This window comes from Diabrotica undecimpunctata, chromosome 2, assembly GCF_040954645.1.
Source record: "Diabrotica undecimpunctata isolate CICGRU chromosome 2, icDiaUnde3, whole genome shotgun sequence".
NCBI classification, from domain to species: Eukaryota; Metazoa; Arthropoda; class Insecta; order Coleoptera; family Chrysomelidae; genus Diabrotica; species Diabrotica undecimpunctata.
In genome coordinates, this window is record NC_092804.1 from 174,608,620 (window position 1) to 174,635,936 (window position 27,317).

General features: G+C 34.4%; 2 protein-coding genes across 6 annotated transcripts in view; one reads left to right on the top strand and one right to left on the bottom strand.

Annotated features, from left to right (window-relative positions):
* The window catches only part of LOC140435258 (uncharacterized), a 150,080-nt gene extending 122,997 nt beyond the window's left edge, over positions 1-27,083 (bottom strand). Inside the window, exons 1-2 of the mRNA XM_072524074.1 lie at positions 26,986-27,083; positions 23,197-23,248 (exon numbers count right to left, since the gene is read on the bottom strand). Coding sequence (XP_072380175.1) covers positions 23,197-23,201 — 5 coding nt within the window. The 5' untranslated portion in view covers positions 23,202-23,248; positions 26,986-27,083. The remainder of the gene's footprint in view (positions 1-23,196; positions 23,249-26,985) is intronic.
* Positions 1-27,317, top strand: part of LOC140435257 (polyamine-transporting ATPase 13A3-like) — a 116,165-nt gene that overhangs the window by 38,900 nt on the left and 49,948 nt on the right. Inside the window, exon 2 of one of the 5 annotated variants that reach the window (XM_072524067.1) lies at positions 2,807-3,239. The exons of 1 other annotated variant lie outside the window; for it this stretch is intronic. In XM_072524067.1, the coding sequence (XP_072380168.1) occupies positions 3,146-3,239 (94 nt within the window). In that variant the 5' untranslated portion in view covers positions 2,807-3,145. Of the gene's footprint in view, positions 1-2,806; positions 3,240-7,506; positions 7,727-16,097; positions 16,121-27,148; positions 27,282-27,317 lie in introns of those variants that run through there. 3 more of the 5 variants (XM_072524071.1, XM_072524073.1, XM_072524068.1) reach the window with 3 other exon arrangements.

Below are 27,317 nucleotides of genomic sequence, written 5' to 3' on the forward strand. Positions count from 1 at the left end.
AAATTTTGAGCGTTGTTATTGCCTCAAAAATTGCAGAAAATGTTACGCTCAAGAAGTGTCACCAGAAAAAAATTGAGGAAAGAAGATACCGGGATACACAAATTTGTGCAACAATCGAGGTAGATTCAACACTTTCAAGTAGAAACGTTGCTAGAGACTTAGACATTAGCAATGTTACTGGAACGAAAGTATGGAAAAAGCATGGTTACAAGAATTTTAAATATTGGAAAACGCAGCAGCTTTATCAAGACGAGTACTGTCGAAGAATGGAGTTTTGTGAAACTCTAATAACGAAGGCTAATGATGAACCCAATTTTATTAAAGATATTGTATTTACTGATGAATCTTTTGTATCGTTAGTAGGGAAACACAATCCATTCATTACGAGGTATTGGTCGCGGGAAAACCAGCACAGAAGTGTTGTTTACCGAACTCAACGTCCTCAAAAAGTTAACGTCTGGACTGACATTTTAGGAGACCGCATAATGGGTCCATTTTTTATTGAGGGCAACTTGAATAGTAGAGTATACCCCGATTTGTTGCAGAATCATGTTCTTCCCTCTATTCTCAATCTTCCTGATGTATATCTGGAGAATGTTTGGTTCCATCAAGACGGCTGTTCAGTTCAAAACGCTCGAATAATTAGGGGAGTACTTAAACAATATTTTCCCGAATCGAGTTATCAGTCGAACAGGCGATATTAAGTGGCCTGTGCGATCTCCAGATTTTACACCCATGGACTTCTTTTTTTGAGAACATTTAAAAAGCATCCTAAGGCTAGAGTCCAAAATTTGGATAAATTTACAAACCGAATAAGAGAAGTCTCCAATTCTGTTACAGCAGAAACTGTTACATCTGTCCGCAGAAATTTTTATGACAGATTGGGATACCTTCAGCCGTATAGGGTCAAATATTTGAATCATTTCTGTAGGACATAAAGAAGTATAACTTATTTTATTAGGAATTATCTTTTACTTTCAATAAGAGTATATTTTTTGTTATATCTTTGTAAAGAAATGCGCTTTTATTTTTAATTCAACCACAAAAAATTGTTCACATTATTAAAAACCTATACAAATGCACCGTCTTATAAAGGTCAGTGTATTTTTATCGAGTTTATGTTATAAGAAATGAACCGGGTATACGTAAGGAAAACAAAAATGGAAAATAAAAAGTGTTACTAAATGGTTTTCTCGTTTTCTGTCCTGCATATCGTTTCAGCATCATCATCAGCCACTTTTAAATACACTGATGAACATAGGCCATCCCTGTTTGTATTCAAAACTTCTCGTTTTTGTGATGTTTGTGGCGAGTTTATGCTTATCTTTATTAGATCATTCTAGATCATTGTGTAGTTCTCTCTCTCTATCTCTCTCAGATTTCTAAGCCATTTCTAAACCCACAATGCTTATCAGTCATTCTGCTTTCGCAAAAAAATTTCGTAAGTGTGTAGCTCATCAAAACAGCCTAAAGTCGCTGCATTTGTTGGGTCTGCTTTTCTTTGACAATGTTATGAACAGTGACTCCAACTAATCATCCAGTATTTGGATATAGTTGATTGAATCAATTAATTAAGATACAATTGAGTCCCATTGCGACTGAGTCCAATCTTTATGCTCTTTTGACCATCTTAGCCTATTTTTCTTTTGTTGTTATGTTAAAAGTGGCTTTTGCTTAGCCTAAAATAAAATGAAATTTATTAAAAACAATTCGTACTAATTTTTTCAAGTATAAAACTTACTTTGTAAGTACCAAATCCTACTTTGTTGGCCTCTCGGTGACATGTTGATCTAGAAACGTGTCTTCCAATAACGTCACTCCATAAAACGCTTTCCTTCATATAATTTGCTCGTCTATTTTTCACTATAATGCGTCTTAATGCCCTTCGATCTGCTTCGGTTATTTTACTTTTTTGTACATTTCTAGATTTTGTGATGACCGAACCTGTACTTTTGTGTCTTCTGACTATATTTCTTACACTATAGCGTGACAATTGCGACATATTCGCGATTTCCGAATTTGATTTTCCAGAATTAAAATATCTAATAATGATTGAACAAATTTTCTCATCGATAACTTTACCTCGACCCATTGTACAATCCACAAACGGCAAAAAACTTTACAATACTACAAAATACATTTGACATTAACTGACAATATTATTGTTTTGATGTCATTTTTCCATAGCTACCTCTGGATTTAACGTAATTATGAAAAAATCAACGTATGTTGACATAAGTGAATGCATAGTCAGAGTTTAGTGAAATTTTTTTATTGTTGAAACTAAATAAAAACCAAAAGGGTAATGTTTTTAATTAATATTAATAAAAATTCCATATTAATTAACATGGGATTTTATAAAAATATGCAGATTATAATTTGTTTAAGTATGGTAATCGACTTAAACTGCAAATTCCATAGGTGGGTCAACTTTAATGGGAAGAGTCTCGTAGATAATTGAAAGAACCTGGGTGAACATGTCAAGCAAAAAACGTTTTTGGTTTTGATGTTTGCGATTTGATTTATTTCTCCAGCAAGACGGATTGATCCTTTTTTATCATTAAATAGGATTTAAATGCAACTTTCCTATTATTTTCCAGTACTCAATATTTCTATTATCGAATTCATCAGTTTTTTGCATATCGGAACTGTTTATTTTGGCGAATACCACAGTGCACTTACATTTAATATAAATTCAATCAATAAATACTTATCTAATCATACGTTAAGTATATTTTCAAAAAATCTACCTTGGATTTTTTGAAAATATAATTATGTAATCGTCTAAACACGTTTAATCTTTTAGGTGAAATGAACCGAAAACGTAGCAACTGATTAGATGTTCAGTGTGACAAGGATCCAGTTAGACGTCAGAAAATAGTGTGTGAAAAGAAAAAGAATAGATAAATGACTTAATAAGAAGTGTTGCGAGATTTGAAGAAGTAAAGGTTGTAACGAGATTTGACAGTTGACAGTTCCCTAAGTCGGCCGGAATTGAAAAAACTATAAGATTAATTTATTAAAATATAGTGTTCTTAATTTATTTTGACTATTTTAAATTCGGTGTTAGTAAAAATTATCTGTGTGGTAGGGAAGTATAGTTTAAGAAGAAAATATAGTTTACTAAATAGAAAGAGACGAAACTATGGGTTCTCGAAGTATTTTTTCAAAATGTTTTCGGAACGAGACCGATGCTGAGGTTGGTAGCAGATTAGAGCAGAACGAAGGGTTGTTAAGAGGTTAGTTAACGCTGAGTTTTATTGGTAAAATGCATGCTTTTAAAAGTTGTTTAATAAACGACAAACAAGAATTGGCAATTACTTGTAAATCTTATATACTAAAACGCTAAGCCCTTTTCTTGTCCACCACTTTACTCAAAAACCATATTAGATAATTAAAATATTTTTTCGGAATATTATTAGTATTACGTATGAGATTGTCAATATATACTTTTGGTACAAAAATTCACTTCCGGTTTTGAGATGACCGGAAGTTAAAATTTACTTTAAGTTTTAGACCCCACAATGTATATGGATCGAAAGGTCTCGTCGAGACGAATCTAAATATGTACTTCCGGTTGCGATCCGACACCGGAAGTGACCCGAAACGCGCATAAAACGTCAAGATAGAGCAAATCTGACACCGGATTCGTGATCAGCATGCAAAATTAACTGCTAAATGATATCCATGTCGACATTTGATGAACTAAAAATTGCATTCCGGTTTTAAGGTCGACTTCCATAATCACTTTTTTTTACTTGCATTATTATTGATGAATGTTATGTATATTCTTGCTTATATTGTTTGTATTGATCTCTTAATTTTTCTCGCAAAATAAAAATTTCATTTAAAAAACTCGATGTCGAGTTGGTCCGCTAGTTAATATCTGAACCTTTATCTACTTTTCTACATAATTGCCTTATATTCCCAGAATACTTTTAAACAACCACTAAAAGATAATGGTGATCACATTTTTCTTCGCCAAATAATCATCAATCATCAAAATTAGACGAAAATTTATAACCTAACCTTTTTTTTTTTCAATTGAGAATATACATGACAGCCGGACGGAGCCAGATCTGCTAAATAAGAGAGGCGTTCGAGTAAGTAGACTTCTAAATCACGAGCAAAACCTGATGTATAAAACAAATTAACTTTACACAACTTTTCACTTGTTCTCCTCATGATTATTTCTTATATAGTGGTCAATAATGTCGAATAGTATCCCCCAGTTACTGTTGTATACTCATACAGAACATCCATCAGGAGTACTCCTAAGCAATTCCAAAAAACCGTAGCAAGAACTTTTTCGGCAGATTTTTCTTCTTCCTCTGTATAAGAAATTTTGCTTGTTCATTCGCGGATTAATACCTCTATGGAAGGTTCTCACTCTATCTTTTGCGCTGTCGTCCGATACTTCTTCTGCCGATTGGTGACTTATCTCTTACTATTTTGGTGACACGGGTCCCCTCCATTCTGCTTATGTGGTTATTCCATTCTTTTTTTTTCTATTTTGTGTCTTCTGTTTCGATCTCTCAGCGCATTTCCAGTAATTCTTCTCTCTGTCATTGCCAGTAGCCTTTGCGTTGTGGCTGTGTCAGGTCTTGTTTCTGAAGCATATGTCATTATTGGTCCTACACTGGCTTTATAAATTCTTAACTTCATCTCAGTGTTAATGTGTCTGTTTCGCCATAAAGTGTTATTAAGGCATCTTGCCAGTCTATTTGCTTTTTGTACTTGATCTATCACTTCTTTGTCGAGGTCTCCATTGCTGGACAGTATAATTCCCAGGTATTTTATTTCCATTACTTGTTCAATACTGATGCCATCAATTTCTATTTTACATCTGGTTGGTTCTTTGCGGACTACTGTTCTTTTAGTTTTTTGAGATGAGATAGATTGCAGACTATCTTCATATTGGGCTATCAATATTGCGTCGTGTGCCTAACAAAGTATTATTATTTCTTTGTTTCCCATTCTGTAACCTCTTCCTTTGTTAACGCTTTTGATGATTTCATCCATGATTAAATTAAAGAGCATGGAGCTCTGTGAATCCCATTGTCTTATACTGCTACCTATTTCTATAGCTGTAAATTTTCCATCTAATCTGACTTCCATTTTGTTGTTTTGGTAGATATTTTGGATAGTTTTTATAATATTTAGGGGAACTTCTCTATTATACAGAAGCTGGATTACATCTTTGAGTCTTATTCTGCCAAACGCTTTCTTTAGGTCAATTAGCCACAGAAATCTTGGTCTATTATACTCTATAGTAGAAATCCTCAAATTAGAAGAGTGATTTCATAGCTTAAACGCCGAATATCCTCAAATTTAAATGTACACAGCGGCCCTTGAAAACTGCCTGTTTTCTCAATTGCAATTTGCGTTTCCTCATAAGAAATTACAGAATATATAAAGTAGTATATTTATTTGTGCTTCTCTATAGTACACTTGACCAGAAGTTGTCATACAGTGTAGCCAATTCTTGTTCACAAGTAGTAATTATGGTCATACAAAACCTGTATTCTTCCACGCGGCGATTATTACCGCTATAAAAATACCAAAAAACATGATTTTTTCAATAGTAAAAATTAAGCACAAAATTGTAATGAAATAAATTTTATTTATATGTTCCGTTTCGTTACATATTTAAATTTATAAAATAAAAATCGATATTTTAAAACATTATTTTTTAATCGTTTGGCAACGTTGGAATTAGCGAGGAAACTCCGTTTTACAATCCCGACACAGACATAGCGGTAAAACTAGTTTTTATTATTTTTTCGCCGAAGAAATGTCTATCGAGACATCAACTATAGTTCATTTACATTGGCGTTTCTATGGGTAGTGCATGTGTTGCATGTGGAAATAAACCACAATACATCTATTGACATGTTTATTTTACTGACGTTTCGATCTCTATTCCAGAGACCGTTTTTAAAGTTAAGAAGAAAAAAAAAGAAAATAAATAATATAAGATTATATAAATATATAATCATAAACAAATAAAATAAATATAACTATAATTTATATCTTTGAAAACGGTATTTGGATATAGAGATGGAAACTTCAGTAAAAACCTGCAGATAAATATATTGTGGCCTATTTTGAACAATAATATTTAAACAATATAATATAATTATCGTTGAAATAAAAGTGAGTGTACGCCACTGGATTTTCATACGTCTTTCCCCACTTCTACGCCTTCAAACGATGAATCACTCTCCCAAATAGTGAAATTAGAGTTTAGTGATTTCTCAATAATTTGCTTTATAATGAATATAGCATCTGTACACGATCTTCCACTACAAAAACCCTGATTTATTAGATTTAAAATATCCTCTGCTTTAAAATTTTAGTTGTAAGTTTTATTTCTTTTTTTTTGATAATAGAATTATTTCGCTCCATTCTTCCGGTATTTTATTGTTTTTTCTTACAATTTTATTAACTAATGTTGTTAATTGTTCTGTCATGGCTGCTCCACAATATTTCAGTAATTTGTTTGGTATCCCGTCTTTACCTGCTGCTTTTCTGTTCTTCAGGTTTTCAGGTATTTTTCCTAACCTCCTGTACATTTATATCAAGTTCTTTACTTGTGGTAATTACAGCTGAATTAGGGGACGATACTGAAGCAGTGAAAGTTAGGAGTTACATGGAAATACATGGAAGTTGGGGAAAACATATTTGGGAGTTACATTAAGCATGGATGGAACAAAAGAACTTGAAATTCAAAGAAGAATAGTAATGGGTATCACAGCTTATTTTTCACTCGCCCGTGAGTTCCGCTTCAAAAATACACACTGGTGAAAGCACAAAAAGAAAGCTGGAAGTCTTTGTAAGATATTTGGACCTATTAAAGAAAACGGCCTATGGAGATCCAGGTGCAACCATGAACTCTACCAACTGTTCAAAGTTGCACCGATCTTAGAATTCTTTAAACTTCAGAGACTTGAATGAGGTGGTCACGTAGTAAGCATGGAGGCCAAAAGATTGTCGTAAAGAACCCCAGATAATAAAATGCGGGGCGCAAGACCAAAAGGAAGGCCCCGAAAAAGGTGGAAGGGTGGACGCGCAAATCTTGCGAGACATGAGAACTGGAGAAGATCGTCGCGAGACCAGCAAAGTTGGAGAAATGATTTGGAGGAGGCCAAAGCTCGATTTGGGCTGTAGTGCAATTATAAAGAAAAATAAGAACTTCATATTAATATAATGAGAACCTTAATATGAACAAATTTTTTATGATGATAAATTATCTTAAAAACTTATCTTTCAAACAAGTAAATATTAGTTTTTTATGTATATTATCCCACCTTTTATGTCACCTCGTATCTTTATCTATCTTAATCGTTTAAGTAAAAGTAAAACATGATTATACAATTTTCACTATACGATTTCTTTGCTCATTAAATTTGCTCGTCCATTACGCATTAAGTTCAATGTTACTAATCAAATTCATGCCGCTTACAGAAAGGAATGCTACAGTCAGTTTCGTGAACTTGTTTCATTCGTCGAGGTGTAAATAAACAAACACGACGTGAGATCGGTGTGTTATATGCTTTTTTTGTTGATTTTTTAAAGGAAGTGTTGTAATTTAGGGAAGTAGAAATAAGATAGTTATAACTTTCCTCAATATTGCAATATTTGTTGTGTTTTACCAGTCAGTGAAACGATGTTAAGTGATAGAATGTGTAGTTAGCGTGCCTTATATGGTTTTAGTTTATGGCAGGTAACAATTACATGATTATTCTTATCTAAAATGAAAAATTTATATACGACATAAATATATTTATATACATATACATTTTACCCTCGCGCAATGGTGTTACCGATATCATTTTTCGAAAAGATGTTAATTATGGCAACCCTGTACGTCCACCTTTGTTTTTATTTCGGTTTGAACGTCTGAGATGATATTCCACATAATATTCATTGTTTTATAATATTTCAAGCAAGAAGTATATACCGGGTGTGCCAAGAAAAGCGGGACAGTTGAATTCATTCATTAATTCAAATTGCCTAATTTTTTATTCCCTTCTTGTTATTCTGGCATCGAGCTCCCATTTCTCTTTTCCATTTTCATCATCGAATATTACTCAGCTATTCAAAATTGTATTTAGCCTTAGTGGGGTATTTAGTCAATGAAAATGTCAGTTTGAAAACACCCAAATATCCCAGGCAAGTAGGAAATTATTTCCAGAATTTTTACTGATAAATTATCACTCTCTCCTATGGATTCTGGGGAGGGGGACAAAAAATTGACAAAGACAGGAGAAAGTTACCCGAATAAGACGACATTTTATATAGGAACATATAATGCACGACGTTCCCTACTATGCGATGAAAGATTTACTGAACTTAAGTGTGAACTAGAAAACATAAAATGGAACATAGACGGTCTCAGCGAAGTCAGAAGACGTGGTGAACACTTAATTAAAATAAAATCAGGACATAGTTTTTACTACGTAGGTGACGACAATAATTCCTTGGGAGGAACCGACTACATTATACACAAACGTTTCCAAACAAGTATAGTATCACTAAAGAAATTTTCCACAAGAGTGATTTGTCTTACTCTCAAATTGAATACAAGGTATAATATGAAAATAATACAGGTTTATGCACCAACAACAGACTATGATGAAGAAGTGGATCTATTCAATGATAATATCGAAGATGCTCTTAAAGGCCATCAAGGACATTTTACTTTTATATGTAGAGATTTTAACGCCAAAACAGGAATGAAATCCAACGCTACAGAAACACCACTGGGAAACTTTGGCTTGGATGATAGAAATGAAAGTGGCGAAATACTGTTAATGTTCATGCTGCAACATGAACTATTATAAATGAACAGTTTTTTCAAAAAGATACCACAGAGAAGATGGACAATGCAAAGTCCTAATAGAAAAACTCAAAACGAAATAGATTTTATTATCACGGACAAAAAATACACGGTTAAAAAAATCATGGTTATAAACAGATTTGTTACCATAGAATGGTACGAGGTAAAATAGAAATAAGCTTAAAGGAGAGGTATAAGATGATTAAAAAGAAGAGCAAATCAAAACCATGGATGAAACCATCAGATGTAGATAGTTTTTAGCAATGTATTTCCGATATACTTAGTAGTCCTGAAACAGAAAATAATATAAACGACTTAATAATAAATTAACAAATGCCTTACTGGAAAGTCAAGACAAATTCTGTCCTAGAACTCAAAAACAAGAGAAGATTAGGAAAAATACCAGACAGCTAATGCAGAAAAGAAGAGAATTAAGAAGCGAGACGGAAACTAAAGCCGGCGAACTACAAAAATTTAATAAAGAAATATCCAAAGCTATTAGACAAGACACTCGCAAATACAACCAAGAACAAATCTGAGGACAATAGAAGTATGAGAGTATTGAGAAAAAGACTAAGAACGGGAACAAGGCAGATAATAAAGATTAAAGATAGAAATGGTCATCTTACAACCAACAAAGAGGAAATCCTTAAAATAGTTGAAGACTTCTACAAATTGCTGTACACAAGCCAACACAACGCAAATAGCAGAAAAGGTCAAGTACCAGAAATATTAACAAGGAAAAAAGTCCTTGTCAACCAAGGATCAGAACTATTACCGGAAATCACAATAGACGAATTAAAACTAGCCCTAAGAAAAGCTAAGAATAACAAGGAAGCACTTGCCTATGTACTTCAGAAAATAAAAAATCTTTTTAACATGTGCCTTTTGGACAGTAATATACCCGAGAAATGGCACAATGCTGCGGTAATTCTATTGTACAAAAAAGGAGATCCCATGAATTAGAAAACTTCAGACCTATAAGTCTTCTTAGTCACCTATACAAACTCCTTACAAGAATAGTAACGAAATATCTTGAGAAACAAACTTGATTTCTATCGGCGAGATTACGTACCGGATATGGAACAAATGATCACCTACAGATCATTAAAACGGTAATAGAAAAGACTATCGAATACAATTGACCACTCGTTCTGGCTTTTGTAGATTTCCATAAAACCTTTGACACTGTAGAATTTGACAAAATCCTGGAAGCACTACCAGCATGCCGCATTGACTCCCGATATACAAGGTTAATTTACAATACATACAAAAATGCAACTATGTCGGTGAAACTACATAAAAACACTGATCATATCCCAATCGGCAGAGGAGTCCGACAGGGTGATACCTTATCGTCTAAACTGTTAACAGCAGTACTAGAATATACACTCGCGATCATAAAATCCGGGTCACCTTGAAAATCACCGATATTTCATTTTTAACGAGCTTTATCGTAAATAATAATAACACAAATACAAACTAATGCATGTTTCTGAGAATGGTTGCGGTTTCCTTTGTAACAAAGTATTCCAATAGTGCCGATTTCGCGGTAAAGTGCACACTTCCCAAAATGAACGCTACTTGTAACTCAGCTTGTTTTAAATGTCTCGTTTGTACTTCGACTTTCTGTTCAAATGCAACGGACAAACGTTTATTATTGCCACCATTAGTGCCATTATTAGTGTTTATTTTTTGACAAAAATGCCTTTGACTGTTGTTGAAACGGCACAAATTGTTGCACTTGTGGAAAACGGTCACACTCAACGGCAAGTCGCAAGAACTGTTGGCGTAAGCCTTTTTACGGTTCAACGAGTGCTTCAACGCTTTCAGAAGGCAAGTTTGCTAACCAGGCGACCTGGCTCTGAACGAAGAAGAACGCCCAAGGCACTAGATGACCGTTTCCTTGTGTTTCAGGCTTTACGAAACCGGACCTCAACTGCGGTTATGCATCAAAATCGTCTAGAGGAAGTACGAAATCGCAATTTTAGTGTTGCAGCAGTCAGAAGAAGACTTCGTTCTTCTTGACTATCTTCTCGGGTAATGGCTAGAGGACCACCACTTCGCCGGGTACCTCGAGTTGCACGACTAGGTTTTCCTCGACAATACGCGCATTGGGGAATTAACGATTGTAGCAAAGTGTTATTCTCAGATGAATCCCGTTTCTGCCTAACTGGATCCGATGGACGTGTAAGAGTTTGGAGGAGAACCGGTGAACGATTTTCACAAGCTTGCATTGCTCCAAGAATGCCATTTGGTGGAGTCTCGGTCATGGCTTGGGGAGGTATATCTTCCGACTTCCACACAGAATTACTCTTCATCGAAAATTGGTCCCTAACTGCACGAAGGTACATTACAGAGATTCCGGAAGAACATGTTATGCCCAACATGGCAGGGCTTGGAGAAAACGCCGTTTTTATACAGGACAACGTGCGACCGCACGTTGCCAGGATCAGTATGTAATACTTGGACGAAGTTGGAATTACCAGCCAGCTAGGTCTCCGGACCTGAATCCCATCGAACATCTGTGGGACGATTTGAAAAAACGTATTCAAACCCATACACCTCCTCCTAACAACGGACAGGAGCTTAAGGATCTGTTAGTGAGAGAGTGGAATAACATACCACAACATGTAATCCGGAGAAAAATTGAGAGTATGCTCCGTCGTCTGCAAGAGGTTATTAGAGCAAGGGGAGGCAATACACGATATTGGTCATTGAAATTTCACTGATTTTTTACCACGTTCTGTATTTTCCATTTTTTTTTTTCGTATGTTTGTTTTATCAACAATTTGATTTGTTTTCTGTTTTTTTCAATAAAAACAATAAAAAACCATTTTTTTTCTTTCAAAACTAACATTGATGACAAATAAAAAATACATTAGCCAAAAAAAAGGTTATTACCGCACCAGAGGCAAAAATATTTAAGAAACTTGAAATTTTCAAGATGACCCGGATTTTATGATCGCGAGTGTATTTGTAAAAAACTTAACTGGGAAGAGAAAGGCCTGAACATCGACGGTAGAAGATTAACAAATTTGAAATTCGTAGACGACATAGTTTTGTTCTCGGACAACCTCAAGGAGATATGTACAATGCTACATGAACTTCAGTTAGTGTGGGTCTTAAAATAAACATCTCCAAAACAAAATTCATGACAAACCTAGTACCTAGCGGAAATATCAATATTGGAGACAACGAAGTAGAGCTGGTGGAAAAATGCATATACTTTGGACACGAAATAAAGATCACAAGAGACAACCAAACATGCGAATTACGAAGAAGAATAAACCTAGCATGGACAGCCTATGGAAAACTCAAAGACATATTTAAAAGCGATATACCAATTTCTTTAAAACGTAAAACATTTGACCAATGTGGGTGAACTGGACCGGACACGTCGCCCGCATCAGTGATGAAGAGATTGCTTTAGTGGAGGCCGAGGTTAGACAAAAGAAGTAAAGGAAGACCCCCTACTCGTTGGACTGACGATCTCAAGAAAATGTCAAGAAATTAGATGAAAAGTGCTCAAGATAGTGCACAATGAAAAACAAAAAGAGGGAGGCCTATGTCCAGCAGTGGACGCAAAGGGCTCGGTGATGATTATGATTCAAAATTGTCCACCCGTTTAAAACTAACTTTTACCACTTGCTGACCTCACACTAAAATCTTTTTTTTTCTTTTGTTCCTTCCATGATCATATATTTGGTTTTATCTTCATTTAGCTCCAATCCGTACTTATTTGCGTTAAGGCGTATTTTCACGGTACACTTTGGATGATCATCCCGGATAAATCATCCAAAGTAAAAAATAAATAAATCGTGTAAACTATTAATCACCGAAAATGATCATCCAAAATGAATATTGAACGAAGTTGAACTTTTTTCACTTTAGAGGATGCATCGCGGATGAATCATCCAAAGTGAACAATGGAAACATGCATTTATGGTATCCATGCAACAGGTCCATGGGGATGTTTATTGTCGCGTTTACAGTGCGTAGTTGTTGTGTTTGTACGTTTGTTATCATGGTTTTTAACTGGAAAGAGGACCATACTCCACTAATTTTGAGTTAAATGAAAGACCGACAGTGCCTTTGGAACACTAAAGACGAGGCATATAAAAATAGAACCCATAGAGAAAAAGCGTTAAAAGAAAGCGAGCTGGCACAGCATAAAAAACGAATCAAAAAAGAGAGTCCCCAAGCAAATTTGAACACCCTATTTTCAAAAAACCATCGTTTTTGTGGAATTTCAGCTGTTGAAAAAGCAATAGATAAATTAGGTGCAATTGCTGCACAGAATGCAAGCACAGACACACATAATGAATTTAAATCATTTTTGTCGAAGCCTGTCATTTCAGCTTCAAAACATACCTCTGGACCGCGCCTTAATAAGTCAGGAGAAGTTGCAAAAGGTTATGATGGAAGGGCGCATGTATCTCTATGTAACAGACTCACTCAAAGTATGAGCACAGTGAGAAATCAGTTTCTGCACCGACTACTACAATACAGTAGGAAAGATGAAAAAAAGGTCTCCTTATGATATATTATTCCAAGTATTCTTAACTATTTACAATTACCAATGAATTTATGTTTGATTTTAGTGTTTGAATAAATTGCCTTTTGGATAAAGTTTTAATAAATGTTTTATTGGTGCAATAGTTTAAATATGTAGGAAATAATCTAATTCGGTACTAACCTTAATAAAATATTCAAGTACTTCGTAAATAGCAGCTAATACTTATGGCAGAAAATGGGAAATGGAGCATTTAGGTACACGATACAAAGCTTCGAGTGTTAAAAAGCAATCTCCTGCTGCAAGATATCTTAGTACAATTTGCAATTTTAGTCTCGAATGAAGAGATTTTGTCATGGTTGTGCTTTGCTTTTAAATTAACGGTGTGACTTTGGCAAGTAGCTCTTCAAATTGCACTTCAGACATTTTTAGATGGTTTTTTAACATGGCTTGATCTTCTGTACACCATTCATTTAACAAACACGTTGACACCCCCATTTTGTAGCGTCGATTTATCCAAAGCCTCACCCACCAACGTCGTTTTTTTTCTAATCTTCTGTTTTTTTAAGTACATTCAACTTCAACCGGCGCCACTTGTAAGTGAACAGACTAATTCAGTCTTGGTGATCCATGTAAACGATAATTACTTTCATCGTCGCAAACACTTTGAATGATTCATCGGGGATGATCATCCAAAGTGTACCGTGAAAACGCTCTTTTAGCGATTTTTTGAAGCGGTTCTTGCTGAGATCATTAGATCATCAGTCAATCGATTTCATCTCCTCTCATACTTTGTTAACTTTCATAATTCCAGTGCCTTTTCTACTAAATAAACAGACAGGTTCACAAAAAATCAAAAATAGTATAGTTCGTCTACAATAGAAATGATTGAGTCAGACAAAAAGCGGGTTAGTTATTAATTGCTGCAATTCTATGAAAGGAGGCGTAGGTATTTTAGACTAGAATAGCAACAGTGCTTCGTTAAAAAAATCGTCGATAGGCCCTTCGCTATGTTTATGAAATACAAGGACATGGAAAGACGTCTGACAAAACATATGCTTCGGAATTTTACATCCCCTATTCTGAACATTATTAACATAAAGATGATTATATTGTTGAATGTCCTTCTCCATCATAATTGTCGAAACAAACAAGAAATAATGTCAAAAAACCAAAAAAGCACCTAGAAAGCACTTCAAATCAGACATTTGTTTACAATGTACAAAATAAAGTTCTCTTGATATAGTTTTTTAATTTTTAATAAGTATATAATTTATGACATAACTCCCAGATATGATATATCATATCTGGGATTAAGAGATGCACCATATAAACATCTACTTGCACACATTTTGTCTATAGTCTAGGATTATTATATACAGAGTGACTTTTAAGTATGGAATGCCTCAATTATCTCAGCCACGCCTTGTGCGATTTGTATAAATCTTTGTTGGAAAATAGTGTTATACCTGAGTTGGTTCGGTTATTTCCAAATGCAAGTAAGTATTTTCCATTGACTTTTTACCTTAAAAATTTCGATATGTGAAACTTTCCGACAATAATATTCCAAGCCACAGTATTCGGTTGCAATATGATGTACCTTCATCTCATTATGCGCGTGAGGATAATAGCCCCCTCGATCACCCGATATGAATCATTTAGACTATTTCCTACGGTTTCGCTTGAATGTAAAAAAATATTTGCGCACATATATTTTTTTATTTACGTGAAAATATATTTTTCAATCTTTAATGACAATTTATGGTGACAATCACAAACAATGGACAAATAACTCCAAGTACACAGATTACAATAAGAATCAAGAAGATTCAACCCAAAGAAATGCGATTTTGCACCAGACATAACCAGACTATTGTGATCAACAGCTATCGTATTGGGATAGTGGTGGAATTTGTATATTTGGACAGCAATAATTGACTATAACAGTGGTACAGAGCGTTAGATGGAGGAAAGAATTAACAAGACCATCTTACAGAAATTGTCTTCGATGTTAATACATTTTGTTGCGGCTAAAATGCTTTACTTATATTAAAATTTTATTTGACCAATCTACTGGGGCAGTAGTCGGTAAGGATCGTTCTAACACAGTCTGGAAATTATTGTATGCAACAGTTCTTTTTGTATTTTTGTGTCACGGACTGTATTTTTGAGTTGAGTTGATTAAGAGCTGTCCATATCTGAATCTGGTTCACCGCTTTTTTTTGTGTTTAGAAATGACATACAGAATTTCACGTACAACAAAAAATGAAAACTCGAAGTAGTTCCCTCAAAGATTTTCTTGCCCTGTAATGCTTATTCAAATTGATGAGTTGTGATAGTTGTAGATATCTTTATATTTGATTAAAAATCGGAAAACACTAATAGCCGTTTCTATAAAGTATCGACGCAACATGACAAATAAAATGTTTGTTTCAGGAAAAGTCTTAAATTGGGTTCTTTTTACGATTAATTTGTTACATAAGTATATTTTTATTATTTAAATGCATGACTAAATATAAATGACTTAATATATTTTTTATTATATCGCCAAACCCGTTTTTATGATAATCGTTTCACAGCTATAGTGATATTAAAACCATTTGCCTCGTATTCAAAACACTCAGTATGTATATATCATTGTTTTCTTCATGATCTAGTACGTGCAAAAAAAATTTATTACAAACAATTACAATATTAATTGGTGTCGATTGTATTTTAAGAGGTTCTTCACGAAGTAACTCATTAAAGCAAGCATTATCAAGGTAAAAAATAATTGTTTACATTGTAGGTGTTTACTTTTAGAACGATTCTCCAATTACGACTATATTTGAACATATTTCCGTCATATAATTGACATTTTTTGCAACCTTTTTGGTCTTAAAGGGCTTTAACCCTTAACTACCATGGCCAAAAATAGTAACATTTGTACAATGGCAGGGTCAAATTTGACCCCCCATTGTTTTTTGTATCAAAAAATATTCTTTTTTTAACTTGTTTTATTTTAAATTATTTTGTTTACAGCTAGTTTTACATTTATATAAAAATAAACGAATTTGGTTAATTAGATATAACTTTATTTAAAAAAGTCAAATTAATATAGCTATACACTTTCTCGAATTATAAGAAAAATAATAACAATGTGCAGTTTTTTATATCCAATGGTGAAATCTAGGTATCATAGCTCCAACCTAAAATAAAAAAAATCGATTTAGATTTCGTATCTTAAAAATGTCAAGCATGATTTTACCTTAATTTTCAACACAGCTTATGCATAACGTCTGTATGCGGGAATGATTTTTGAAAATAAAATCTCGACATTTATCGCACGATGAGCTTTCTTTTTTTTGGTTTTTGGAATATGGACATATTTTACACCTTCCCCTCTTTTTTCGTCGTTGTGGCTCTGGATTTGCGGCAGGCATTGGTTCCTGAAGTCCGGAAACTTTAAAAATGGCACTACGAATTTCTCTCGGTAAACAAGATTGCTGAGCTCTACGAGTTAAATGGGCCTTAATAAGTTCTTGACCTAAAGTGGTTAGAAACAATCTTCTTTCCATTATTTGATTTTGCTGAACTCCATTAAAAATTACGTTAGCATTTAATCCTGCAATGTCCAAAATGCGAAACCATATTACTTGAGGCCATCTACGAGTTCTTCTGTCAGTTTTATAGCATGCACATTTCTTATCCAATGAATCCACCCCACCTTTTGTCTCGTTGTAAAAATTTATAATCTCTGACTTTCCATTAACCATTGTATTGGAATGATGCATAGTTGACACTAACAACACTGCGCGATTTTTCTTAGGAACAAAAGATACAAGGCCCTCGCTTCCTGTAAAACCAAATAAGGCAGAATTAGGTGGCCTGTTTTTTTTGGGGTTGAAATTCAGCAGGAACCTCTCTTTTATTTCTTTTTAGAGTTCCAACATATGAAATTTTATGGCTTCTCAGTTCTTTTATGAGCTCAATGGACGAAAACCAATTATCTGCTGTTATGTTTCTATTTATACCAGAAATTGGTGGAATAAGTGTCAAAACATCTAGAGTGGGGATGGATAACTTTTTTGGATTTGCTCTGCGTGTATCTTTTCCAGTATATATAAAACCATTTAGCAAATAATGTGTCTTAGAGTCTACTAAACACTGCATTTTCAGACCGTATTTGTCTGGCTTATTTTTGAGATACATCCTGAATTGGCACCTTCCTCTAAATACAATAAGCATTTCATCTATTGTGAGATATTCACCACAGCTATAATTGGACTGGCAATTAATTATAAACATATTAAAAATATTGGATATAGCTGCCAGTTTATCTCCGTGCGCAATACGTTCTTGTCTAGTAGCTGGGTCGTCAAAACAAAGGCTTCCAAGCAAAAAATAAAATCGGTTTAGTGACATGGTTGCTCGAAATATATCACGGCCAGTACCATTCGTAGCAAATAAAGACCTTAAATCTTCATTATTGGATTTAAATACCCCAGCTAAATATAATAAGCCTAAGAAGGCCTTTAATTCAATTATGTCAAGATGATTGGTATATTGACACGATAAATTGTGTAAATTATATTTAGAAGCCATATTAGTTATTCGGTCATTGGTTTTCTCAAGAATTTCTTGCAATATATCGTGGCTAATAATACATTCCCAAGCATCAACTGGTTTCTCTGGCATACTAGCTCGAGCTTTTCCAATAACACCAGGTAAATGACTAATTAAATTATGCTTACGTGTACGAGAAAAGGTGGGAGAAGTTTTAGACCACTTGTACCTATTTTTGCAATAAAACACATCCCTTGAGTCAGCTATATCACTTTCTTCACCCGAATATTCACTACCAGTTTCGGAATTATTAATTTGCCAATTTTTTTCGTCATCATCGTCCCATTCCTCTTCACTGTCTGTTTCGTGATCACTGTGTTCACTAGCCTGGTCTAAAAACTCACTGTCACTATCTAGTCCATTGTCCATAATTTTTTGTCCCTCCTCTTCAAGTTCTTTCTGTGTCAGAGGACGTTTATTGCGACTACACCCGCCATTTCAAATTACTCGTTAATTGCACTAGAAACACTTATACCATAAGCGGGTCAAAATTGACCCTATGCGTGCCTAACTGCAGTAGTAACAGATAAACTAACGGAATTTTCGTAGATCGATAAATCACCTACCGGTCGAAGATTAGCAGAAAGCGCGCAATGCTCAATCTATGTTTCTGTAGCGAAACTTGGCATTAAAAACGTGGGGGGTCAATTTTGACCCCGCCATGGTACTTAAGGGTTAAGTTCAAAGTAAGTTTATTTTTGAAGTTTCGATTTCCACTTCGAAAATCGTTCCGAAAGTCCTCATTACCGACAACGCAGCCCAATACAGAACCGACTCCCGGGAGTCGGTGGAAATGATTTCAAAAAGTGGAAATCAAAACGTCAAAAATAAACTTTAATTTTAAACTTAAATTGTTGCTTATTCCCAACTAAAATAGTAATTGCATTCAAATGCGTCAAGAAAATAGCTTCAAAACAATGAAGATAAGGTGATTCTACGGATTCCATATGAAATGTGAAGACAAATTTCGATGGGAAGACCGAGATTGTTTCAGTCAGGTGCACTGCTTAGCAGATTAAAGATGGAAATTAACAGAGAAAACGCCAAAGTAGTGATAATAAATCAACAAATAGCAGAAAAAATGGGAATAACAAATTCAGCAAGGTAAATATAATAGAGATGAAAGACCGCAGGAAATAACAAAATTAGCTAGAATTAGAAATGGAATAAGAGCCGAATTAGAACAGAAACCATATTGAATACAATAGGGAAGATCCCTCCAAGTTGGTACAGTTACATTTGCAGAATGGATGACATTAGACTGGCCAAAAGAGTATACGAAGCAAAAAAAACAAGAAATAGCAGGGAAGGAGGACTCAGGAGAACATGAACCTAACCAATATCCGAAATAGGTAACACGAGCAGAAAAATCATGACAGAAATGAAAAAAATTATCAGGAACGTAAAGGAGTGAAAAAAAGGTTAAGTATATAAGTTATAGTTAGGTAAACCCAAAACCGATACCTCTTAGGGGACATAAGGTGTCATTAGCTAAAAGAAAAAGAAGAAAAAATAAACTTAGTTACGTGAGCTTGGGGAATTGTTTAAATGTGCTGTAAAATTCGATTTTTTCCTTTATTGAAATTTATTTTTACGATCAAAGATTATTTGATTGGATTCTTATTCTGACTCAGAACAAGTTTTTTAGTACGACGGACTTTATACTTTCGGCGGGCATCTATCGAAAATAAATCTCTCCCGTCATAGTACAATAATTATAAAAATAATTATTTACAGACGTTACAACGCCATCTAATAAGAACACTAGAAATCCTAAGATTTCTTACTTGGCGTAGCTAAATTCAATTTTTTACCACTGGGCTTTCTATAATTTGCAGAGCAGACAGATTGATAAATTAGTCGACAAGGGAATGAATAATTTGCATTCCACATGCAAATTATTTATTTAAGTGTTGGAATTACCCAACAACTTAACATCACGGCAAAAATTCTTAGTGAATTTAGTTTCTAGTACTCGAAACGGAGTAAAGATAGCTTAGTTTCGCCAAGTAGGAAATCTTACGATTTCTAGTGTTATAAATTCTTTATTTGGTATGAGACACCATAGTTCGTTTGTTTTAATTACTCATTGATTTATATTTTTTATGATCCCGTACAAGTTTTCTGGGGTGTAGGCGTTGGGTTAGCTGTTCCTGTTTAATATAAACCATTTATTTGGCATCGGGTATCATAATAGCCGCTAATTCTACACTATCGCCTACTCTTTCACGGTTAACGTTTTTATGATATAATTTTATAATAAGTAACGATCTATCTACATTGACAGTGTTAAATTGAAAGTATATAATTAAATATTGTGTGAAAGACAACTATATGTATAAATTAGTGGGTAAACGTTCCTACTTTCCTTTCGGAGTTTCAACGGTATAATTCACAGTTTAGTCAGTTCAAGTTAGTCATTTGGTGTAAATATTTGAGAACAGAAAAAATATTGTAACTATTTTTCTGTCGTATAATCTCTGGATAAACAAAACACAATGAGATTACAAAAACAAAATATGTAAAACCACATTGTATGTACAGAGAACCCATTTTTTGCATTTAATAATGTTTAATATATTAATTCCTAATAGTATCGGCGAATATTCGAATTTTTGTCGGTCTTTGATCAATGGATCTAAGTCTCTTAATTTGAAAGTTACAAGTAAGTGGATTTTTTTCTTCCATACAAATAAGTGGCATATATAGAGTTGATTTTTCCATTAAGAAAAGTATATTTTATACTTTTGAGCATAATGTTTAAAGAAATTAGCTGATTAATTACTTAATTAAAATAAAGAATGGAATAATAAAGATTGGCATAACTCATAAAAAATGGTATTGATTCGGGAAAAACTCACTTTTTGTTGAAATGTGAATTAATTGTGGCGAGGGCAACATCTAAGCTGGGTTACGTCGCGACGGCGTGAAGGAATGGTCGTGGTATCACCTCGAGTAGTAGGTACTTACTGCCCAGTTTGTCTCTGTATGTAGGGATAGACCTTCCTACCTCGGTGATCCAGGATTTAGCATAACGTACCGAAATAAATTCGCTTTTAAAATTGCAACTCGAGCCTTTTGTATACAATAGTGTATGCATCCCATTATTGAGAGACGCGATAAATTAGATAAAAGAAACTTGAAAACCACATGCGTTAGCCAATTTGAACATGAGAATTTAAAAGAAGGTAATTTAAAAATATAATTAATTAAAATTTATAATTAAATGAGATCATGCTATATTAAAATAAGATACGGTAAAGCCATATTTTAATAGAATAATAAAAATGTTAAAAGCAAAATATGTAAATAAGTACTAAATACTTTTCCAAAGTTTTTTTGTCACATTGCAAGTTCTAGATCCGCAGATTCTTTGTGGTATGTGGATGGATGGACCAATGTTCTATAGGTCTTTGGAGATATTTAGCTTTATTTACAATACGGATAGAACATGATATGGTATTGTTTCTGTTTTGGATTTTTAATTATTCTTTTCAGAGTTTGTGATTGTTGATTTTCAAATTAGGTACAAAGATCATCCTGGTTTTGAGTTGTCTAAAGGTCAGCATAGATGGAAGTCAGCTTGAGATGATTATCTGAGTCAGAGGAGAAATGAGCTGACTATTTGGCAGGTTGTGCGCTCACGATAATAAAGATATGTTTTAGTTGTGGGTGATGAGGGAATAGTTGCGGCTATTCCCTCGGGGCAGACAGGTATTACGGTGCAATGAGATTGGGAAATTGCAAAAAACCAATCTCGCCTTGTCCGGGAAATGTGAGAATTAGGGGGTGCTAGTGCGGAACGTTAGTGGTGTAGCTTCACGACGATAAGTGTACTCATCCGGAAGTTTGTGGGAGAATTGACGGTGGATGAATTTTTTTATTTTGGGTATGTGGATTCGTACGTTTCTAAAGACCGGTTTTCACGCTACGTCTTATTGTACGTTTTGTTGGATAGGACAAATCCTATACAATAAAACGTGGCATGTAAACAGCAAAACGTACGTCTTGTCGAATCGAAATGAAATCCAAGGTCAGATCGTAGAAATGATGGGAAAAGCATAGTTTTGCGAGAACTGATAGGATAAAACGTTACGTGAAAATACATGTTCAGACAAGTCGTCCGATCTTGACTTATTGAACGACTAGTTCCACTGCAGTTCGTTTCATTTTTCCCAGAAAAAGCCTAATAATGTCAGATTTGCTGTAATGCACCCACGATTTTCTCGCGGAATTTATTGAATTGTATAAAAGTTTTTAAGTAGTTATGTTTTAAAACCAAGTAGATTGCATTACAGGTTTCAGGAATTATTTGGCTTAACGCTGGTTTGGATATTATGATTGTGAACTCCAAGTCCTTGACGCTGCGTTCTGTTGTAAGATATCTGAGAGTTGCTGTGAGTCTTTCATGGGGTGTAATGGCTTTTCTCATGAGGTGTCTTATTTCAATATGTATGGTGTTACCAACTCTAGCAATTGACAATAGGCTGAGGTGTCCATTCGCAAATAATTGCGCCAGTCATCTGGTTCGCCTCTTTTAGTAACGAGACGTGGGAATACTGGCTTCTTTTTAGAAGCCCACTCTCTTGACCATCTTGTCTTTTCCCTCTTCATCCCCTTTGTCCTCAGTCGTAGTATCGTTATAGTTGAAAAAATAAAAGAGAGCAGCCGTGTTTCCTCCATAATAAAAAAAAAACACTAAACAAACTTCACACAACTCAAGACTCTGAATTAGAAATGAGGTAGAAAACGGAAGGAAAAACGTAGTGTGTATACACTGGACAAAACGTACATTTTGTCGTACGTTTTATATGACCCACAAAACGTACAATAAGACGTAGTGTGAAAACGGGCCTTAATGCTGAACAAGAAGGTTTTAGAGTATCTCGGACTTTCTAAAGTTGTTATTACACATTGTAATATTGTTTTATCTGTGATTTATGCTGGATCAAGTGACCCATTAAAAATTTCCTATGGGTTTCTAGTCTATAACCAAAGAATTATTAATTATTTTAGTGTAAATTTTCTTTAGTAAATTTGCTATTTGATTATCATAAGGATTTATATAAATTAAAGAACCCAAAAATTGTTTTGTGTGGATATTAAGCTAAACGAAATTGATTTAAAGCTTTATATCGTTTTTTTATTTAGTAATTATCTATTAGCTTTGGTTCATTAGACAAGAGTAGACCAAAGCCAATTTAAAGTTAATGAAATAATGAAGAAAACTTACCACATGTCAGTCGGATTCCATATCTTTCAATAACTGTAGGAATGTTCTAGAGCTAAAAATAGATTCATCCGTTAAAACATTCCGTAATTATGATAATTATTAACATTATTAACATCTTAAAAGATAAGGGAAGGTAAAGACGGAAAATTATAATTATAATTAGGTTCGTGAAGAAACTATTGTTCAAATTCGAATTACTATTATTAAAAACGTCTTTTGCATGTGTAGTTTTGTCTGTAAGAAATTTTGGAAAAGTCAACAGCCTTCATTTAACATCAATGTCGTGACGTCAATCAATACATAACGGCGAATCGTCCTACATCCAGGGCAATGCAAGTGATCACTCTGCCCAAAAGACAATAGAGTTTTTGAAGCTTCAAAACATCGAATTGTTAAACCATCCACCGTATAACCCCGACCTAAGTCCCAACGACTTCTTCACGTTCCCAAAGATCAAGAATTCAATGCGTGGGCAGCGGTTTCAGTCGCCAGAAGAAGCCATCGATGCCTTTAAAACAGCATTTTGCAGGTGTCAACTAAATACTGGAATAACTGTTTCACCAATTGGTTTGAACGTAAGCAAAAGTGTATCGATCTTGCTGGGACATATTTTGAAAAGCAATAAAGTACTTTAAAAGTCTATATATTTTTTGTCTTTATGGCTATATGCAAAAGTAAAGAGACAACCTTCGTAATGTGTGGTGGAAGCGAAAGAATTTTACGTAGACCGTAATGAGCGTCGTGGGACTTGTGGTTGTATTGTCAGACTTCTGACTGGGAGTATGATATCTTCTGAGACTGCCAACTAGGAACTAGTGAGTGAATTATGGCTTACAGTTACATATTCAAAGGCAGTAAAAGATATTTTACAACTTGCCATTAAACCTGTTGAATGGGAAATATATATATGCAGGTGTCCGATCGAGTTTCCAAGGATCTGCTGAAATTACTTGTTTTAGGACGATTCATTTTTTTTGTGGAGCTTGACCTAAATTAACTGACGATTCAAATATATAAAAAAGAGACATTTAACAAACTATTTTTCGACCCTTTTTTGTAGTAAAATACATTTAAAAATAAATATATTTCAAGGGATCGTGGTACAGAGACGTACTGTGTATTATTAACAAAGAAATATATTGGGACCGTATTAAGATATACAGTGAGTTTTTGAAATTACCATGTTGGTGGAAAATGAGTCTTCGCCGAGAACATTTTTGCAATTTTTTTTTTTTTTTTTTATTTTCGGAGAGCATTGTGCCAACGTCAGTCCACTATTTTCCGCTGGTATTGCAAATTTCGAAGACGATATGTTACAAGACTTTAACAGAAGTTGTTGATCTGTTTTATAATAGAAAAGTTCCCTTGAAATTATTGAAAAGATCTACCAAAACAACAAGAAAAAAGTCAGAATAGATGGATAACTTACAGCACCTTTAGACATAGAGGATAGAGTACGACAGGACGACTCACTCAGTCCTATTATCTTTAATTTAATCATATGAATGAAGTAATAAAGTGCGGAGATGAAAAAACCAGATGAAATCCCGTCAGAAATACTCAAATTACTGGATGAAAGGGGAATTTCAGCACTACACAAAATATTTAACTTAATTTATGAAACTGGCTGCTATCCTCAACAGTGGTTACGCTCTACCTTTATTCCCCTGCCCAAGAAAGTCAATGCAAAAAGATGTGAGGATCACAGACTCATTAGCCTGATGAGTCACACTTTAAAGATATTCTTAAAAATACTACATCAAAGAGTATACAAAAAATGTGAATGGGACATCAGTGACTCCCAGTTCGGGTTTAGGCAAGGTTTAGGAACACGAGAAGCAATAGTAGCAACACAGGTGCTGGTCCAAAATTGTTACGATCAGAAGAAGGATGTGTTCCTATGCTTTTTAGATTACCAAAAAGCGTTTGATCGTGTCCAACACCACAAGTTAATGCAGATCCTCAAGAAAGTTGATATAGACCAAAAAGACATAAGATGCATTGAAAACTTGTACTGGCATCAAACGGCACAGTTAAAAATAGACAATTCTATATCCAAACCCATACATATAAGAAGGGGCGTTCGACAGGGATGTGTGCTTTCCCTCTTTTATTTAACATTTATTCGGAAGCCATATTTCAAGAGTCTCTGGAGGATGCAAAGATGGGAATCAAAGTGAATGGAGTACTGATCAACAACATACGATATGCTGATGATGGTGTCTTAATTTGTGACAACATAGTCGATCTTCAACAACTTGTCACTATAATCGGAGAATACAGTAAGCGAATGGGATTAGAGATTAATACCAAAAAAACCAAATTTATGATCATCTCCAGAAACTTGGATGCACTTGAAAACTCCACCATAACACTGAATACTAAGTCCATTGAAAGAGTGAGTAAATTTAAATACCTGGGATCGTGGCTTTTTGAAGACTGGGCATCGGACAGGGAAGTAAAATGTCGCATTGAGCAAGTTCGACAAGCTTTCGTAAAATTCAAGAAGGTACTGACTTGTTCAGAGTTCAATCTTCAACTGAGACTAAGGTTTACTAAGTGCTACGTGTGGTCAGTGCTGCTATATGGCGTAGAGGGCTGGACACTCAAAACGAGGGATATAAACAGATTAGAAGCTTTCGATCTATCGCCGTATCCTAAAAATACCATGGACAGCGAAAATCACAAATGTAGATGTCCTTAAAAGAATAAACCAAGAACGCCAACTTTTCCAAACCATCAAGAAAAGGAAAACGGCGTATCTAGGTCACATCATGCGAAATGAAAAATACCAGTTCCTCCAACTTATAATCGAGGGTAAAATTGAAGGCAAGAGAGGAATGGGACGCAAGAAAATGTCCTGGCTCCGAAACATAAGACAATGGACAGGGATTAACGACATACAATCTCTGATACATATTGCAAGAAATAGAGAATTAATGGAAAATGTGATCGCTAACATCCATTAGTGGATTTGCATCTAAAGAAGAAGAAGAATCATATGAATGAAGTAATAAAGTGCGGAGAATCAAAAGAAGATAATGCGGAATGGGGAACAAGGAAGTCAAAAGACTCTGTTACGCAGATGACGCAAGATTGATGGCCGAAGATGAAGATAGTATACAAAGATTAGTCCACAGATTCAACACAAAAGCAAAGAGTAGAAATCGATGGAATCAGCATTGAACAAGTAATGGAAATAAAATACCTTGTGATTAATCTATTCAGCTATGGACACCTGGATATAGAAGTGAGAGATCAAGTACAAAAAGCACCTAAATGAATAATGACGTATGCATTAGAAATCACACTTGACACAGCCACTACACAAAGGCGGGAATGAGAATACCGAAAAGAATTAAAGCAAATACGTTGCGAGACCAAAAGAAAAGTAACGCCATAAGAAGAAACTTCATCGTACATTAAACCAAGTTACTAAACAGAAAAAAGAACGGAATAATTAGAAAAAATAGAATGAAGTGGAGAAAATAGCAAAAGATGAATCGCGAAACGGTAAACGGAGAGGAAGAAGTAGAATATAAGGTAACACGGTCCTTGTCTAACATGAAGTCTGTTTATAACGGAAATTTGATTGATTAACCACATTTAGTAATGAAAAAATCTATCAAAATTATGTTTCATGCAGGTTTCATTGTATATTTGTTGAAATTTTTGACGAGAATGGTATTTATTAGTATGCGTTTTGTTTTGACATGAATTTGATTCGACACAATTTCCCAAAATATGTTTTCGAGTTGTTTTAAAACAATAAAAATAACGGAAACTTACCACTTTCATCGAGTACTGTTCTAATACTGGATGTTTCCGTGAAATAATATCCGTACACACACAATCCCAGCGTAATTATAACCGAATTGCCAATTTTGATATTATTTACAGCTTAAAATAAAATATTACAACATCAGAGAAACAGTGATAACGCTTACACGAACACAAACTGCCACTAACGATATTTTCTCCAGTCATTTTTTGTGTAGTGATTAGTGAATCCGAATTGAGTGTAAAAATGTGTGAGGTCCTAACTTTGTACGACCGATATAAGGGCATTATTCAAATGCTGACAGGTATTGTACCTCTTTAGTGTTTGTTAGTTGTAGTTT